We start from the raw sequence: 18,292 nt of genomic DNA on the forward strand, positions 1-18,292 counted from the left end.
TTACATTGCGGACTGTTTACGGTTACGTCCAATTAAACCCATCGATTAAAACCCGCAATGGTATGCAACTTGCATGCGAGTTCTCGCACCGTCTAAATCAGCCCTAAACGTGGTTGCTTGTCCGCTAGCCACTGGATTTTAGCTACCATATACCGGTTATATTAGCACGCTGACTCGTGAGGCAAGTTACAGGAACATTCTTGTTCTTTCAGAACAAATCATAGTCTTATTCACGTATATATTATTAAGTGCCAGTTGCACCAACCACATTTGACAGACTGATCATCGTCAGCCGGCGCGCCCCGCGCCTTTACTATGAAACTTTCCATACATAAAAATTTAGCGAACTCTTTAACGTTCGTAACAGTTTGGTGCAACCGACCTTTAGTCTTCCAACATAAACATGGCACCAACAAGAAAAAACAGCACCAGCTTTCTCAAAAGCTTGTAACTTGTAATACAAGCAGATGTCACTTTTTTAAAGCTTTTGTTAGAAAGGGACTTCCACTTGTGTTACAAGTTACAAGCTTTTGATAAACGGGCCCCAGGACCCTATTTAGTAAAGCTACAAGTTACAATTTTCTTGTCAGCGCTTGACAGTGCTTGTAAAATTGTAATTGGTTTATAAATTAGGGCCCAGCAGTATAATATCAAAAACTGACATAAAATTGTGCAATGATATTATACTTATGATATTAATAATTAAGATATGACAACCATCCGATCGTTAGAAAAGAAACGTTATGCCTCCGGCATAAAGTACACTTTCACACGTACACAATCTAAAAGTCGTAACTAGCTGATGCAAAATTGTATAAAACCTGGACGGACAACTCAACTCACTACTGCAAATGAGCATCCAGCAATAAAAACCTTATAGTTGACATCCGTGTCGTTTAAATAAATTCGCCGAGGCATACAAACTACGTTGATCCGAGTAGGATCCCGATAGTCGATTAGTACTGTCTCTTCTTTAGCGCGCTCCAGATCTGCGAAATCGACTCCACACTCGCGTTCGCGGCTTCGTGCTGCGTTCGCGCAAGAGTGTGGAGCGGGCTTTATATAAAACCACCACGCAAATTGTCTTCTCGATAAACATGTGATAACACCAAAGGCCTTTAGATAAAAAATGTCAATAAATTGACATCACAATAGTTTTTCGTTATGGCTCCTTAGCTCAAAAAAGCTCAATATAAAACTTTAGGTAGTTACGAGTTCAGCTATTATGAATCTGACTTATCAGAGGTAAGTTATCACAAGTTTAGACGTCTGTCTCAGAATTATTTATACGTCACTTTACAACTGCTATTATAACGTCCATTCGAATTGCGTTGTCATTACCTCACCTGATTACCTTGAGCGTCTTTGTATAGCAGGGTAACTATCGGAACCCTATAAATTACTAATGGCAGCCTTTAATTTATTGTAAGTAGATCATATTTATGCTAACATTAAATACAACTATTTCGTCGTCATTATGGCAGTCGTGTTTACATTTTGTAGCTACGTGGGTACTATCTTGACAATTCTTTGGTAATGATTCGTTAAACTCCTTGATCAATAATAAGTGTGCCTTGATTTTTCTAGTTTTCTTACATAACTTATGTAGGTACCGACGCGTTTTAACTTTAACACCATATGCACCGTACCTTTTAGCATAGTTCACTATAGGTATCGGGCCGTCAACCTCAAATAGAGGCGAAATATTTAATACCAAACATCAAGACCTGCGCAGCAGATTATGTTAAACTTGTATAAGCTTTACATACAATTGTCTTTAATTCAACACCGAAACGCTTTCAACATAGCCAACGTGATATTATTCACAGCCTAACGTTCAAAAGAACCGTCCGTCGTACACCCCAAATGGCTCCGCTGGTACTTCACATTCACAAGGACGTCACTGGCTTTAGTTTCCTTCAAAAGAATTGTTCATTTCTACTATTATATCTGTAGAGTGGCCAATGAAGGTGGGTTAGGGTTGTGCGGCGTGCAGGGCGTCAGAGGGGTGGTGGGTGCGGAGGGGGCGACGGCCGTCGCGGGGGTCAGCGGCGTGTCAGCGGGCGGGTCAGCGGCGCGAACCAAAACCCGCCTTAACTCTTGAGCTCTTGCGGCTAACGTTCGGGCAGCCTCGGCCATCTCCGCCACGGCGCTGGCGCAAGGGAACTGTTGAGCAGCGGATTTGGTCTTGGCGACGGTGGCGGCGAGCGCGTCTGACAGCGCGTCGGAACATCGGAGGGCTCGCGACTTTAAGCCGGCGTGTTGGGCGCTCCTGTTGGACAAATAAACTGTCAGAACTGAGGAAGTTGGTGTCACAGCAAACGTCGATCAATATCAGATACCTATTCAAACTTAATAGTTTAAAATGGCGGACTATTTTTGTAATCCTCGCCTTAAAGTGATAGTCAAATCGAAGACCATTTTTGATTCCTATTATTGACGCAAAACCATATCCACGCATCTGAAAGCGCTGCGCTGCGCTGAAAGCGTTCCAATTTAAATCAGGTATATACTCGGAGCAATTAACAATGGAGCCGCCATTAACAGGCGTTCCCCTCTGTCGAAAATAGGCGGCCAATGGTCAACCACATGTCAACCATATGTATGGACTGACGTTTATCTGACATGACGTACCTATACATTTGATGTGCCCCTCCCCCGCAAAAAACGGCAGACTATTTTGTATCGAAAATTTTAGACATGGCGTCTCCATTGGTTATATCCTCTAAGGGTATATAGGTAGTTACTCACCGATGGACCGTATCCCCAACGTGAACGATTCGGTGCGCGCTAAGCACGACGAACTTGCCATGCGCGAGGAAGACGTCAGGCGGTTGCCCCATCTCAACAGTCCGTAAGAATGCTTCGACGGCCGTGGCGAGGTGCGCTCCGTACGTGGCCGCCTGTGCGGCGTAGAACGCGGCGAGTTGACGGTCGTCGGCGGGCAGGCGCGTCGCTGCTGCTACTGCGCTGACCTATAACAAATGACATTGATAAGCGATAATTCGATAAATTTCATTTCTCCTAGCTTAGAATATACCTACATAACATAATGATTGAAATTGAAAGATGATGAAGCAAACGCATGACTTCCCTTTTAAGGTCTCTGAACTGTGGCTCTATTACTTACGCTGCGTCTTACGTAAGCGAAAAACTCGCGAATGCGGCGCGGCGCGGCGGGCCTAAGGCGTTCGCGTTCGCAACCAGATCGCCCACGTAGGACACTTCTATAGGTATCAAAGGATTTGATTCACCCCGTGCCGCATCGCTTCGCTTCGCGTTCGCGTGTTGTTCGCCTACGCTGCGTTACTGCTTGGAGCAGTCACAAACCGAGCGCGCTCAACAAATATGTGATATATTGCTTTTATGGCGTATTTTGACACAATTATTATTAATATTATGTTCTGTGCTCATACATTTATTAACTATATAGGTGGTGTAGATACCTCGCCAGCGTGGTCGGCATCCCTCACAAGCGCGTCGAACGACGCCCGTAGCTTGTCGGGTAACGCAGCGCGGATTTCGGCGTTCCGCCGCCCCACCGCCGTACGCGATTCTAGGCGGACGTAATCGTATTCTTCCGTCCATTCGTGTTCTGGAACTGTGCCTGCTGACCGCCTGCACAAAACAAAACACCGGTTAATTTATAAAGCTTGCTGTCTTCATGAAGACGATTTCAGCAGATCTAGTCGATTCAATTAGTGGAAGGCTTCGCCGAGTCTTCTGCTCGTATTGTCGAATTTAAGTGATCGTAACAGCGTATGAAATACATGTACAGTCGTACAAAAATAGCGAAAGCTGTGGCCTGAATTCCTGTGCCCTATCCCACAAAACTTTACAAGTGTACAATTCGACAAAATTGTTAAATTGTAAACAAAAAAATGTACCACAATAATTACAAATATGTATTCATTACAAGTCTGCAGTATACAAATATGTAATTTTTGCTAAAGCGTATCACAAAGAATAAAGGTATGTCACGACAGCTACATAATTGTAGAATTGTTGATTTGTAAATATACGAGCGAAAAATTGTAATGTTACAACTACAAATATGTAATAATTTATTTTGCTTCTTTAATGTTGAAGGTAGTTTCACTTTATACGCAATACGCAAGAATTACATAAATTATATTTATATAGTGATCTTGATCTATCTACGAGCATCTACATACTAACTGACATTACAATGGATTTGCAAGCTAAACTGACCATTATATTAGGAATAATGGAGAAAGATTGGAAATACTTAAGGGACACTATGTGGCAAAATTGGAAAAGGCGTACGAAGATAAGCTCAATTTGAGTATATGTATTTTTTTGTCCAGTATATATGAGTATGTTGTAAATTAAATTAAAGCTAAGTAAAATTGGGATTATATATGTATGTAGGTATATATGAAATTCATGACACCTAGGATTACTATCACTGCTACTTGAACTAAATATTTCGTGGTAGGTATATATACAAAGGGTTGGAATCGCTAAAAATGATAAAGATACTACTGCAATTACTAGTATTCGTATAGTAGCAATTGTAGCAAGAGGGTGCGACACACGCTTAGAGAATTGTTAAATTGTAGGTACAATTCTACATATATGTATAATTATTACTACAATTTATTGTAGCACAAAACAATTGTCAGCTACAAATTTGTACATTTTCCGGAAAAGCTATGTAGCGTATGTAAAGTTTTGTGATACAACAAATTGTAGACTTTTGATACAATTTACATATTTGTAAGAATTTTCCACTACAAATTTGTTACTTGTGGTACGCACAATTGGGTAGGTAAAGTTTTTTGAAGATAGGCAAATTAAATTTTTTACCGATAGTATTTATTATAGCGATCACGGAAATGCAGCTCTTTTATTTTTATTTCATTTTATTAATTAAATATAATTTTTTAAATGATCGATATGACGTTTGTGAGATGGAATGGCAGATCCGAGTAATTAACTCCTTTGCCGTAGTAAATGGGACGAGATAGAAAAAAAATCGATGTCAACTGTCAGTGTCACTTAGCTCTCATTCCCGAAAAATAACGGACAAGCCTCATGTTACCTTGCGAATTGCTATTAATGTTATCATTGAGATTTTCGACGACCTCAGCACGACCCACGGACTTCTGATTCCCCACGACATCTGCGCGTATTTGGACAAAGATTGAATTTACTTTCGATAACTTGGCACTGCATAATAAAATTATTGGACAACGTTTTCTTCCCCACCCCTACACGACGGCCCCTACGCTGACCCTTGGACAGAGTTTTGCAAGAAAAATAAGCGAGTTCATACGAGCAGATTCTACAAATTTGAAATTATTATCATAACAGTGATAAGCACAATGCCGTTGAATTAGAGGAGCAATGGCCGTACAGGAGTACGTATCCGTGAAATACATAGGTACATAAAACTTTCTTCACTTGTGTTTTGATTTTTATTATTAAATTGCCATGAGCTGTTAAGTTCGTAAACAAGAAATCGGTCTAATTTTTTCTAACAATTTCAACCATCTGTTAGTTTTGTGTGGTTATCCTCATTTTATGAATGTTGTTCTTATTTTCAGGTGGATGTAAACATTCATTGGCGGTATTATACTGATGGCTAATTAGAACCATTGAGCCATGACATACTTCCTTGCAGTGTTATTCGGCTAAGCCTCGAGCATCCTGTGAATCTGAAGGATATAATTATTTCCATAAAAAAGAGCAATCGAATTAGGACCAAGATATCCCGAGAATCTAAAGACATTTTATAAAAAATGCAATAAAATGAAAATGGGAGACTCTCTTATTTTAACAATGTTACAAGATCATGACAATGTTATGGTCTATACTTATTAAAATTTTAAAACCAACATGTCTTTATCTTTGACTTGAAAATGTACAAATGATTTGGGTTAAGTTTTATGAAATGCAACTTATGCTAAAAATCTATTATTATTATATGTCAAATTATCGTGAACTCGATGTTGCTTAAGGCGTATCCAGATTAGTCAATTTTTCGCCAATCTGATTAAATTGCCCGATCGAATCGGGACGTACGGACGCAAACGCCAATTTGGCTCGCCGAATTCAACCGCCGATAATGACCGATAAAATGAGGTGCGGACACAAGAACACCAATTTGTGAGGCTAGTATTTTCGTTATGGGGCATTTTTTCAATTTAAATGGCTCTAATATCACCATAAATCTAAAATTGGAGATTGACGCCAATTTCATTTCTGATCAAATCGACCGATTTGATCAGTCCCGTCTGGATACCGCTTTAGCACCGCGAAAGGGCGCTGCGCGGTGCGCGCGGATTGACGCATGCGCGTACCGTATGCTTAGTATCTATGGTAATATAATTTAATAAAATATGCAGATAAAAGGCGGCAAAGTTTATTCGTTGTGCAATACTCAATAAGTTACCGCTTGTTATTTTAATTAGTGTCCGACCGAAACATGTTTTTTTACCGAAACCGAAACCGAAACCGAATGTTCGGCTTTGGCTCTAGTTTCGGCCGAAACCGAAACCGAAACCGAAACTTTTGTAGACTTGATAAAATCGTTGAAAAATGTCATAAAACCGCTTTTATACACATATTATGGGGCTGTCAACACCGAATGTCCTTGAAATTGATGTTACTTAAGCAGTTTTTTTAAGAAAATTACTAAGACCAAGATAATTCTGCAACGATTTTGATAACACACGCAGTGCAAGTGTTATTTTAAACGTCAAAACTTCTATGAAATTATGACGTATCAATAACATTTGCACTAGTTGCACTGCGTATCAAAATCATTGCAGAATTTTCTTGGTCTAATTCTATTCAGTCACCAGTCAAGCTAACATGTAGATACAGGGTCAACCAAAACACCAACCAAAAACGCGAGCGCGAAATATTTTGTTAACAATATCGCAAGGCCAGGTACCAATCTTCACCTGGGCCTAAAAGTCCGAAGTGCCCCAGTGAGGCGAACTTTCATGCGAAGTCAAAGCCGTGCTTCAGGCTTCAGGATAAGTAGTTGAGCACAGACTCCAACCAATGTCCATTGTATTAAAAAGCGAGACCGCAGTTTCGTCGACGTTCGACGAAGCAAAAGTTTTTCGGAACTTATTTACCTACGAAATATCATTTGATATTTACTATTTGCTTTTCGGTGAAGGAAAAACATCGTGAGGAAGCCGGACTAGTCCCGATAAGGCCTAGTTAACACTCTGGGTTTGAAGGTCAGTCTGATGGCAGTCGCTTTCGTAAAAACTAGTGCCTACACCAATTTTTGGGATTAGTTGTCTATTGGACCCCGGGCTCCCATTCCCATTGCCAGGGCACGGCAAAAATTCCGGGATTACGCGAGGAAGATGATGAGTTTTCTTATTATTCTCTTGCCCAGGGTCCAGTAACATGCGACAGTGCTATCTCATTCACTCCGATACAATTAGACAGTGTACGCGTTATAAGTATTGACAGCCTCTTAAGACTGCGTCGGCCGTCCAGTGGCGCCCTCATTAGTGGAATTGTGTTTTATAATAAACCAATTAATTTCTGTACCTATACATGAATCAGTATATGTAGATATTAATATTGTTGTCCTACTTATCCCCCAACTTTTGGTCTTTGTCCGAAGTACCATTTCGTAAGTTTCGGCCCGGCCGAAAGGTTCGGCTGTTTTTGGGCCGAAACCGAAACTACAGCCGAAACATGATTTTTTGGCCGAAACTGGCCGAAACCGAAACCGAAACCGAACCTTCGGTCGGACACTAATTTTAATACTCGTGAACTCGTAAACAAAATGAGTTCAAGTGACGAAAACGACCTGGAATAGACGGCACACCGCCTCATTTGAAAGCAGAAGCAAACTTAATAATGAATAACTAGCTTCCTGCTAAGTCCAGGGACAAATACAACAGGACTTACGACATGCTCATGCTGTGGAAGGACACAAGAAGGACAGCCAAAACGCAAGAAACACCTACTCTGAAAGTGGTTTTTAGCGTATTTCTGTGACCAAGTGAAAACTAAAAAGCCATCTACATTTAATATAAACTAAGAATATGCGTTGTTTTTTTAATTGTATTCGCGTCACTTTACCCCTATTAAATACGCTTTACTACATTGAATTTGTTTTATTCCCTCACATAATTTGAGAATAGTGCTTACTATGTACACCTCAATGGAAGCAAAAATATAGTATTTTTGCGAGTTGATACACTTGCTACTTGTGTATAGTGGCAAATGTATTAAACCCGCAATCAACACTAATCAATATGTAAACAGGCCCCAACGTGAAGCACATTTACCCTACAGACATACTTATCCATATTGACCATATTTGAACCTCTCAACTCTCTTCAAGGGCACGCCACACAGCGTGATTCTATATACTGTTGTAATGTTAATGCTTAAGGATAATAATTTCTGGATTTATAAAATAAAACGAAACGAAATTTACTGGATTTATATTATATTATTTTGGATTTATATTATAAGTTTTCTAAAGTACAGTCGCCATCAGATATATTGGTGCAGCTAGGAGGCTCATAAATATCTGAACACGCCTCTATTATCAGGGCGTGCGTGTTCAGATATTGTGAACACCTTGCCGAGCCCATATATATTAGCCAATAACGACCTAGTTATAAGACTTACAATCTTAATCATTATGTATGTATAATACAACAATCACGTTTATATAGTCCTCACAAACGTATAAGTTACCATTTTGGCCAATATATCTTCAAAGCTTGGCACCGAATCGCTGTTAAAGACTTTGGTGTGCTCAAATACGCTGAATTTGGAAAGTAACGTCTGTACTGTCTTGTAGACGGTACGACGCACTTTGAGTTCATCTCTGTAATATTCTATTTCCATTCGAACGTTTCCGGGATCGTCTCCATCTATTGTGTTGATATTGAGATCCAAAATGACTCGTGTAGCAGTCCAAGAGTCGTGGTGAAGGCGTTAATGAAAATGTTCTCCAAGAAGCAGTGCCAAGTAGTCGAAAGCAATCGTTATCATTATCAAAATATCCGTGTTGAGCGTGCTAGGGACGTTAAAAATACTTATTCTAGAAATCACACCGACATCCAATTACAAGAAAACACAAATGTTTCGTCCGACCATTATTTTCCAATTATTTGCAAGTTATTTTCCAAGAATGACACTGACAGTTGACATCGATTTTTTTTCTATCTCGTCCCATTTACTACGGCAAAGGAATTAATTACTCGAATCTGCCATTTCACCTCACAAACGTCATATCGATCATTTAAAAAATTATATTTAATCAATAAAATAATATAAAAATAAAAGAGCTGCATTTCCGTGATCGCTATAATGAATACTATTGGGAAAAAATATAATTTGCCTATCTTCAAAAAACTTTACCTACCCAATTGTATTATTACAAACTTGTAACTTGACACTTGTAAAATTGTAATTGTAAGTTTTGTGGGATAGGCCACTGATCTCCGCTTTTAAAGTGCATCGTCAGAATTGGTTACAACTTTTATTCTACTATGAGGTCTTAATTAAAAAGTAGCGATAAAAAGAAGCTATAAAAGAAGCTGCTCGCCTTACGTCCACAGTCAAGGAACTCAAGGATCTTACAGAGACAACCAGCTAGTCCAGGGCATCTTGCGTTGTTGTGGTTATCGCTAGTGTTCTAACGACTCGGCGCAATCTTAAACTTTACCTATACCTAGGAATATGAACGTTATGCTTGTTGAGACTTGAGAGATCTTACCTGAATAATAGCGACGCATTCCCATGTATAAACGAAGCTGCTCGCCTCACATCCTCTGTCAAGGACCTCGCACAGGCCACCAGCTGGTCCAGCGCGTCTTGCGTCCCGTCTGTTGGTTCTCGCTCGCGTTCTAACCGCTCGGGCGCCCAGTCGCCCGCGTCCAGCGCTGACGTCGCCTCGTGCGTTATGCGCTCCGCGTCCTTCAGGGCTTTTACTAGTGGCCGTAGCTTTACTGCGATGCCTGGAAGTAAGGTTAATTAGTCTTTGTTGATAAAAAGAAGCCTTAATTCCTTACACAGCAAACAATATATACCAGAACTGGAATTTCTTGCTTGCTTGAGTCTGGCACTGGCGCTAGGTACCTTTATCCTGCGCATCATGCGCGTTGGCGAGCGTGGCGTCCGCGAAGACAGCGAGGTCGTGCAGCGCGGCGCGCAGGCGCGCGCCCGCCACGCGCACGTCGAGCACGCGCGGGCGCAGCGCGCCGCGCCGCCGCCAGCCCGGCGTCACGTATGACAGCAGACGCGACACGGCCGCTGACGCTTCCTCCTGTCACAACAAATTGATATAATACACCAGTCAAATCTTACAAAAAAATCTCCTAAAAAAACAATGCGTGATGTAGTTCTATATATTTTTTTATATTGTTTGGAGTCCTTGGAGGAATGTGAAACTATGTTTTGCAAGCAAAAAAAAGTTGTGCTCCCTGCGTAATTTGCAAAAAACTGCAAAAATTTCGGAGTTTTTTCAGTTTTTGCACTTTTATTAAAAAGCTATGGGTTTTTGGTCAAAACTTGCGATGTAACGCTAAAAGAACATTAAATTTGAAACAATTTAAGCCCATGTATAGCGCCACACGTTAAATAGTTCATGAGATATGGAACTTTAAAAAAAGGGTATTTTTTTCCTTAGAATGAAATTTTTAGTTTTTCCTATATTTCAGGACAAATATCGGCACTAACCGCTCATGCTATCAGATATATTGCGATAAATAAAGTTGTAGCATATTTAATTACCTTTCATTTAAGTGCAAGAAAGGGTCAGTAAGTTCTACAGTTCTCTAGTTATCGTAAGAAAATGAAATTGCTATAATGAGGAAGGCAACTAATGTATTGTTTTAAGGCATTGTCAAAATCCGTACAAAAGGCAGTACGATCGTCGAGAATGCCATCTACGATTAACTTTTACCGGCCTTCTCGGATAGCAGCAGAGCGATGTTAGAGATCAACCATTTTTAAAATGCACTCCCTTCTTAAGCACTTCATTCATTCAGTAATGAAATCAAGATACAAACTGTAGAGTGACTTGCTTTTAGGCTCCACTTTTTGGTCTTAGCCATTGATTGTAGTCCACGATACCGATTCTTATTTAAGAATTAGTTCTGGTTTTGATCTTGTTTTGATACGACCTTGACAACAGTTCACGGTGATTGGCGTGGTGTTGGCGAAACGCACCAGAATCACTGGAAGTTGTGTCATTAGATATCTAGCTGTCGCTTTTTGGCGCTCTTGAGTGTACTGTGAGTCGTGTTAATCCAAGATCACGATAATATCCTAACCACAACAAATTGATACATCAGAATCAGCTACCATTACCCACGCTAAGTATATGTTTGTGCATGGATGTGACTCAGTCTTGTCAAGTTACCAGTATATTATAACTTCTTCCGTGGTTTACCGTATTTACACGGAATATTGCAAATAATGCAAATTCTTTTCCAATGGCTGTTAAGACTAAATGTATGTGGAGCTATTGCTTAGTGAGTTGTCAATCCACGGGTTGTGACTATAAATAACTATTTCAGTCTTTACTGTACAAATGAATTTATAGTCTGGACCAATTAAAAATAAGAATAATTGAACTAATTTGTCAATAGAAAATACGGCAAATACATATTGAAGTTTTTGAGTTACAAATTGGATATTTAAGTAGGTACCTATATGTGTAATTCGTAACCAAATATATCTCAATGTTAACATGATTAACTAATTATACTAAAAGAATATCTCATTGCTAGAAAGTAACAAATGTATGCAATCTACCCGGCTTGGCAGATCATGCATCATGTTAACACACACTTATCTATACCTTACTGAATAAAAACTAGTACATACTACGTGTTTCGTTTAGTTCTTCTTCTATTCCCGATTTGGTTTGTCAATCTATACACCTTTGTATGTAGTTAAGACTCTTAGTAATAGGATATTGCTAGTTAAAACCCGTAGATTATAACACAAACGTATCCCTAGTAGCATTTTCGTTGGGGCCCACGGTGCCAACGGTAGGGAAAACGTTGGGATGAGGTTCGTTCCGTAGCCAACATTAATTTTGTATTGGCCCACCATCGCATTTACCAACATTCGCTGTGGCACAGATGCCCAACAATGGGCCTTTGTGTATTTTAGTACCGTTGGCTAAACAACGATAATATTCGTTGGCCCAATGATGACATATATCGCATTTACCAACATTGGCAGTGGCAGTGATGCCCAACAATGGGCCTTTGTGTATTTTGCTACCGTTTGCTAAACAACGATAACATTCGTTGGCCCAATGGTGGCAAATACCGCATTTACCAACATTGGCTGTGGCACGGATGCCCAACAATTGGCCTTTGTGTATTTTGGTAACGTTGGTTAGTCACCGATATCATCCGATAGCCCAATGATGACAAATATCGCATTTACCAACATTGGCTGTGGCACTGATGCCCAACAATGGGCCTTTGTTTATTTTGGTAACGTTGGTTAATCAACGATATCATCCGATGGCCCAATGACGACAAATATCGCATTTACCAACATTGGCTGTAGCATTGATGCCCAACAATGGGCCTTTGTGTATTTTGGTAACGTTGGCTAATCAACGATATCATCCGATGGCCCAATGATAACAAATATCGCATTTACCAACATTGGCTGTAGCATTGATGCCCAACAATGGGCCTTTGTGTATTTTGGTAACGTTGGTTAGTTAACGATATCATCCGATGGCCCAATGATGACAAATATCGCATTTACCAACATTGGCTGTGGCACTGACGCCTAACAATGGGCCTTTGTGTATTTTGGTACCGGTGGCTAAACAACGATAACATTCGTTGGCCCAGTGAGCACAAATTTCGCATTTACCAACATTGGCTGTGGTACTGATGCCCAACAATGGGCCTGTGTGTATTTTGGTACCGGTGGCTAAACAACGATAACATTCTTTGGCCCAATGATGACATATATCGCATTTACCAACATTGGCAGTGGCACTGAAGCCCAACAATGGGCCTTTGTGTATTTTAGTAACGTTGGCTAATCAACGATATCATTCGATGGCCCAGTGAGGACAAATGTCGCATTTATAACTATAGCCGGTCAAGCAAGTTTGTCACTAGAAAAGGTCGCGAAATTCAAATTTTCTACACGACGATAACACTTCACGCCTTTTTTTAAATTTGTCGCTCTTTTCTAATGACAGAAATGGCTTGACAGAGTATAAAACCGTAAACAAAAATAAATAAATATCACACGAGCATTTTAACAGAGGCCAGGGGCTGCGTGACGTCATCAAAATAGCTACCAGTTGAGTTTGCTTGTGGCGTCACTAGATGGCGTTACTGTCTCCAAACATCGAAGTTATAGTTATTTTCTCGATTATTCCGGATATAATCATAATATTTTTTAAAAGTAACTTATAAATCTAATAGCTATAACTATAAAATTTATACATAAATTTAAAAAATTGTATTTTACCAACATTTTCTCAATTTAAATCTCAAAAAACATAAATCTCGCTTACGAAGTTTCGAAGTGCGATTAGCATATATACAAATTAGAGTGTATAGTAAGTGTACTTGCTTCGGCAGTACATATACTAAAATTGGAACGATACAGAGAAGATTAACAACAACTGCTGCCTAGGGCCTTCATGTGGATACAACCAATGCCTACCGTAGTGTAATTGTAATATTTATTAGCAAAGGCCCAACGTCGTATTACACAACCACTTACCTAACGTAGGGTAACTGTAGGACTCGTAAACAAAAGCCCATTACATAATTAGACTGTAGGCCCACTATAAATTACACAACTATTTACCTAGGTAGTATTGTAAGAATCCTACAAAAGGCCCAACGTTAAAGTTACAATGTTGGCCCTTTGTGGGACAAGCTGTGTTGGGCCTTCAACCTGGTACACGACTACCTACCGACCTACCTGACTTGCCGTTGGGTAATTGTTGAATTTGCAAACAGAAGCACAACGAAAAAATTGCCCTTTTTTAATTTTTTGCAGTTGGCCCTACAGCAAGCCATACGGCCAAATGTAACAATTAACCAACCGTCAAACAAATGTGTATAGCCCCAACCACGGCCCAACCAAAACCACCACCGTTGAATAATTGTATGATTTATTTAAATAGGCCCAACGAAAAAATTACTCTTATGGCCCTCTGTTGGGAATCTTCGGGAGGGCCTTTGTCGAGGGCCCTCCAGCAAATCGTACGGCCAAATATAACGGTTGCCCAACTAATACGTAAACAAAGGCCCAACAAAATCCCTACAAGAAAATGCTATTAGGGATAGCTAGAGTGGGTAATGGTAGCTGATTCTGATGTATCCATTTGTTGTGGTTATATTCGATACAGGATATTATCGTGATCTTGTATTAACACGACTCACAGTACAGCCAAGAGCACTAAAAAGCGACAGCTAGATATCTATTGACACGACTATCCGTGATTTCGGTGCGTTTCGTCAACACCACGCCAATCACCGTGAACTATCGTCAAGGTCGTATCAAAACAAGATCAAAACCAGAACTAATTCTTAAATAAGAATCGGTATCGTGGACTACAATCAATGGCTAAGACCAAAAAGTGGAGCCTAAAAACAAGCCAAACTACAGTTTGTATCTTGATTTCATTACTGAATGAATGAAGTGCTTAAGAGGGGAGTGCATTTTAAAAATGGTTGAGCTCTAACATCGCTCTGCTGCTATCCGAGAAGGCCGGTAAAACTTAATCGTAGATGGCATTCTCGACGATGGTACTGCCTTTTGTACGGATATTGACAATGCTGTCGCGGACTTCCGCGATGTATTATATATATTACACCTGGCAACAGCTTCTATATTGTCTATGGTAAGCAAACCACACTTCCTTTTTCGCTCGTATGAAACTTGCGAGTTAGTTTGTGAACTTATGATTGATTCATTAAATAAAAGTCCTTAATATAAAGTGGTTTGTATAAAGTGGTACGTGTGCTGGACGCCAGCTTCGTACAGCGAGACCATCGTCTTTCAAAGCTAAGTATATGTATTTAAAAGAGGACTGGTTAGTCCCATGCACATATTTTCATATATTTATTTATATAGCTGTGTTACTGGCAGAGGGTGTGCTTGCATATGTTCAGGACAGGTCGGAGATGCGTCTGCCGGCTTGTGCCTAGCCTCATATAGAAAATGGTCTAGAAGCACCAATAGGCGTGGGGTGCTTAGTCGGCGTCTGCCGGCTTGTGCCTAGCCTCATATAGAAAATGGTCTAGAAGCACCAATAGGCGTGGGGTGCTTAGTTGCGACTAAGCACCAATATCCCTTCACGAGGGACAAGTACACCCCCAACTAATGCCAATATATAGATGTATCTGGTTGAGGCCAGGATACATATACGTTGTGGATCTGAATGGTTAGCGACTAGCGCGGCTAGGCATGCGAACACTCTTTAAGTGTGCCAAGGGATCGATATAGATGTATCTGGTTGCGACTGGGATACATATATATACCTTTAGGGCTGTGGATCCGACTGGTTGCGGCTGGCGCGGCTAGGTTGCGACACAGATAGAACTGTGTGCCTTCAGATCCGTATATAGATGTGACTGGTTGCGACCAGGTCACAGCACCCCTTATCTGGTGCAAAGGTTTAACTTATGAGACTTTCTGAGACATATAGAATTGTGACTATCTTATGCAGACTTGCATACCTATATATATGTATATTTGAGTCCTGCGGGACAATGTGGTATCTTACTATGAATATGAATTTCTGGCTATCTATCCCTACATATACCTACCTACATGTTACAATGTTCTACATTTGCCTTGAGATATTATATATGTGTTATAATATGATAGGCTAGGGATAATTTAGTGACCCATGGTCATAAATCTACTTTCTACACAGGTGGTGGCATATGATCAGGTTAGAGCTGGCAGCTACACTTGGAGCTCATGAACGGGGAAAAATACTCCATACACATCATTATAATAAGGTATGAACCACATTATTCACAGATTAACTGACCTCTCTCCCAATAATATAAGCGAAGCAAAAATGAGTTCTTTAAGATGCAAGTATACATGTCAAGTTGATAGTAGACTCATATTTCATTTAATAAGGTCTTAGAATCTTAAGTAACTTGAATTCAGGCAATCAATTTATCTTAGCATTTTGTATCAACGTCGGTACAAAAATTGGTGGAAGAGTGTCTTGGATATGATTCAGACCCACATAAATTCATGAAATTATCTTATTAATCATTTACCAAATCTGTACTAAAATATACAAAGAAATGGTAAAATAAACTGATCAAAACATACTAAGACATGTTCAAGTGTGCATTATCTAAAATTACTGCATGAATAATCATGATTAATTGTAGTATTTGTAATAATAAAATACAAATTCTTATGAGGTCAAAGGTCACCCTGTGGATAGTGTTGTTCATACAGTGCTGCCGCTGCCACCTATAATTGACATAATAATCGTACATCTAAATTGTTTGTTTATTGCTAATGATTGCTAAACGATTTTGAACTTTACAGGATGAATATTGCGTTTGATTCGTTTTACCGAATTTATTTCGCGAAAGCCGTATTTACGATATCACGACTTTGAATATTATGTAATAAACAAATTACGAATTTATGATTCAAAATATTAATCTGAATTAGCATTTTTTATGAGTTTTATGACTAAAAATTAAATACGACTTGATGATTCAATTTCTCGCGCCATTTTTTCATGTGTGGCGCGGGCTTGGCGCCAGCGTATTTCCGTCATAGAAGTAGCATCCTATAGAAATGGTGTGCGCGTGCCTCCATGAGGGACAAAACATACGCAATGCGACAATATTAAAAACACGTTTTAACATTCCTGACAATATACCAAAAACAATCTACGTAATTCGGTCATTTGGCCACTTCCCCGTGTCTTCTCTATGTTATTATACCTCTATGATTCCCGTAGTTCGTTCGTTTTCGCAAGATGGCGGAACAAGTTCAAGAACTGAAGAAAGTTTTAACGAGTGTTTTGTTATTTGATTGTTGTGCAGTGTTTTGTTAATAAAAGTGAAAATAACAAAGGTGAGTACATTGTGATTGTGTGAAATTTTGAGGAAGTGAATTAATCGAGAACGTGACAGGTAAAAACCTATGCGGTATAGGATCCACTTTGAATCATCGATTTTAATTATCGATCTATATAATTTCGTTTTATGTGAATTAAACAAAGCCTGTACAAGGATTATTAGGCATCCTGTGTGATTGTGAGCGAATACACTATTATAACAAAGAAATAGTCACGCAATTACTTCGTTCCAAGAAGTAACGCCATTACGACGCGTAAATAAATAAAAACGTGAGTGCTTACCCACGGGATCATAGATACAGTGATAATTTACGTAATAATTAGATATTTAAGTGATCTTACTTGAAAGAAATATGACTTATTTCTATGCGACTTGACACGTTACTATTATTACTATTTAAAAAATGCGTAAGCACTAATTCGTATACTTGAGAGGAATTAGGTACTTATATCGTTGGGTCAGAGGCTATATATACTCAGAATAATTGTTTGTTGCACTTGAGTACGAAACCCAACTAATATATTGTTATGAAATAGGAATTTCAAGAAATACAGCGTAGTCGGCGTACGAACTGACAATTTTCGAGTCGAGCGTGAAACCAAGGCGTCTCTACGCCAAGCTACTTCTCTGCATGAGGAGGAGGATAAATATTCTTAGACCAAAGTCACAAGGTACGTAAACTCGATTAATATAACGTTAACTTGGTATACAGCCTCATAATATTGTGTATTATTACTGTCAAATTGCATTCTTCAGAAGTTGAATAATTTACTCAAAAAGTTAACCTTATACAGTGTTTACATCTCTAAGAAATAGATGGCGCTTGCAACATATGCAACATATGACAATAAGTACTAAATATTGTTCTACAGTGATGATGAAATAATAGAGTGATATTCAAATAATAATTACATATTATTATGATAAATACTTGGTGATATGAAGTCTGTGTTTTAAACATATGGAATATGTCAGATAAATTGCACATTTGGTAAAGTAAATACTGAATGTTAGTATGTATGTACAGATACCCATACAAACAGTACAGACATGTACTGTAAGTAGGAACTACACTTAGTTGATAATGAGAACAAGTTGTATACTTGAATAATGCCATAGTGTGTGGTGTGTATGAAACTCTAATATAATTATAAATGATTTTGGGGTATTCCATGAGTAATTTGAGAATGTTTAATACACAT

General features: G+C 39.3%; 1 protein-coding gene across 3 annotated transcripts in view; it reads right to left on the reverse strand.

The window, feature by feature from the left end:
• LOC134668867 (breast cancer anti-estrogen resistance protein 1) overlaps positions 1-18,292 on the reverse strand; it is a 146,826-nt gene that overhangs the window by 847 nt on the left and 127,687 nt on the right. For all 3 annotated transcript variants that reach the window (XM_063526343.1, XM_063526344.1, XM_063526342.1), the window contains exons 6-10: positions 10,099-10,285; positions 9,737-9,977; positions 3,447-3,618; positions 2,752-2,975; positions 110-2,272 (exon numbers count right to left, since the gene is read on the reverse strand). In XM_063526343.1, the coding sequence (XP_063382413.1) occupies positions 1,945-2,272; positions 2,752-2,975; positions 3,447-3,618; positions 9,737-9,977; positions 10,099-10,285 (1,152 nt within the window). In that variant the 3' untranslated portion in view covers positions 110-1,944. The remainder of the gene's footprint in view (positions 1-109; positions 2,273-2,751; positions 2,976-3,446; positions 3,619-9,736; positions 9,978-10,098; positions 10,286-18,292) is intronic.

The sequence above is a fragment of the Cydia fagiglandana genome, chromosome 11 (genome assembly GCF_963556715.1).
Source record: "Cydia fagiglandana chromosome 11, ilCydFagi1.1, whole genome shotgun sequence".
NCBI lineage: Eukaryota > Metazoa > Arthropoda > Insecta > Lepidoptera > Tortricidae > Cydia > Cydia fagiglandana.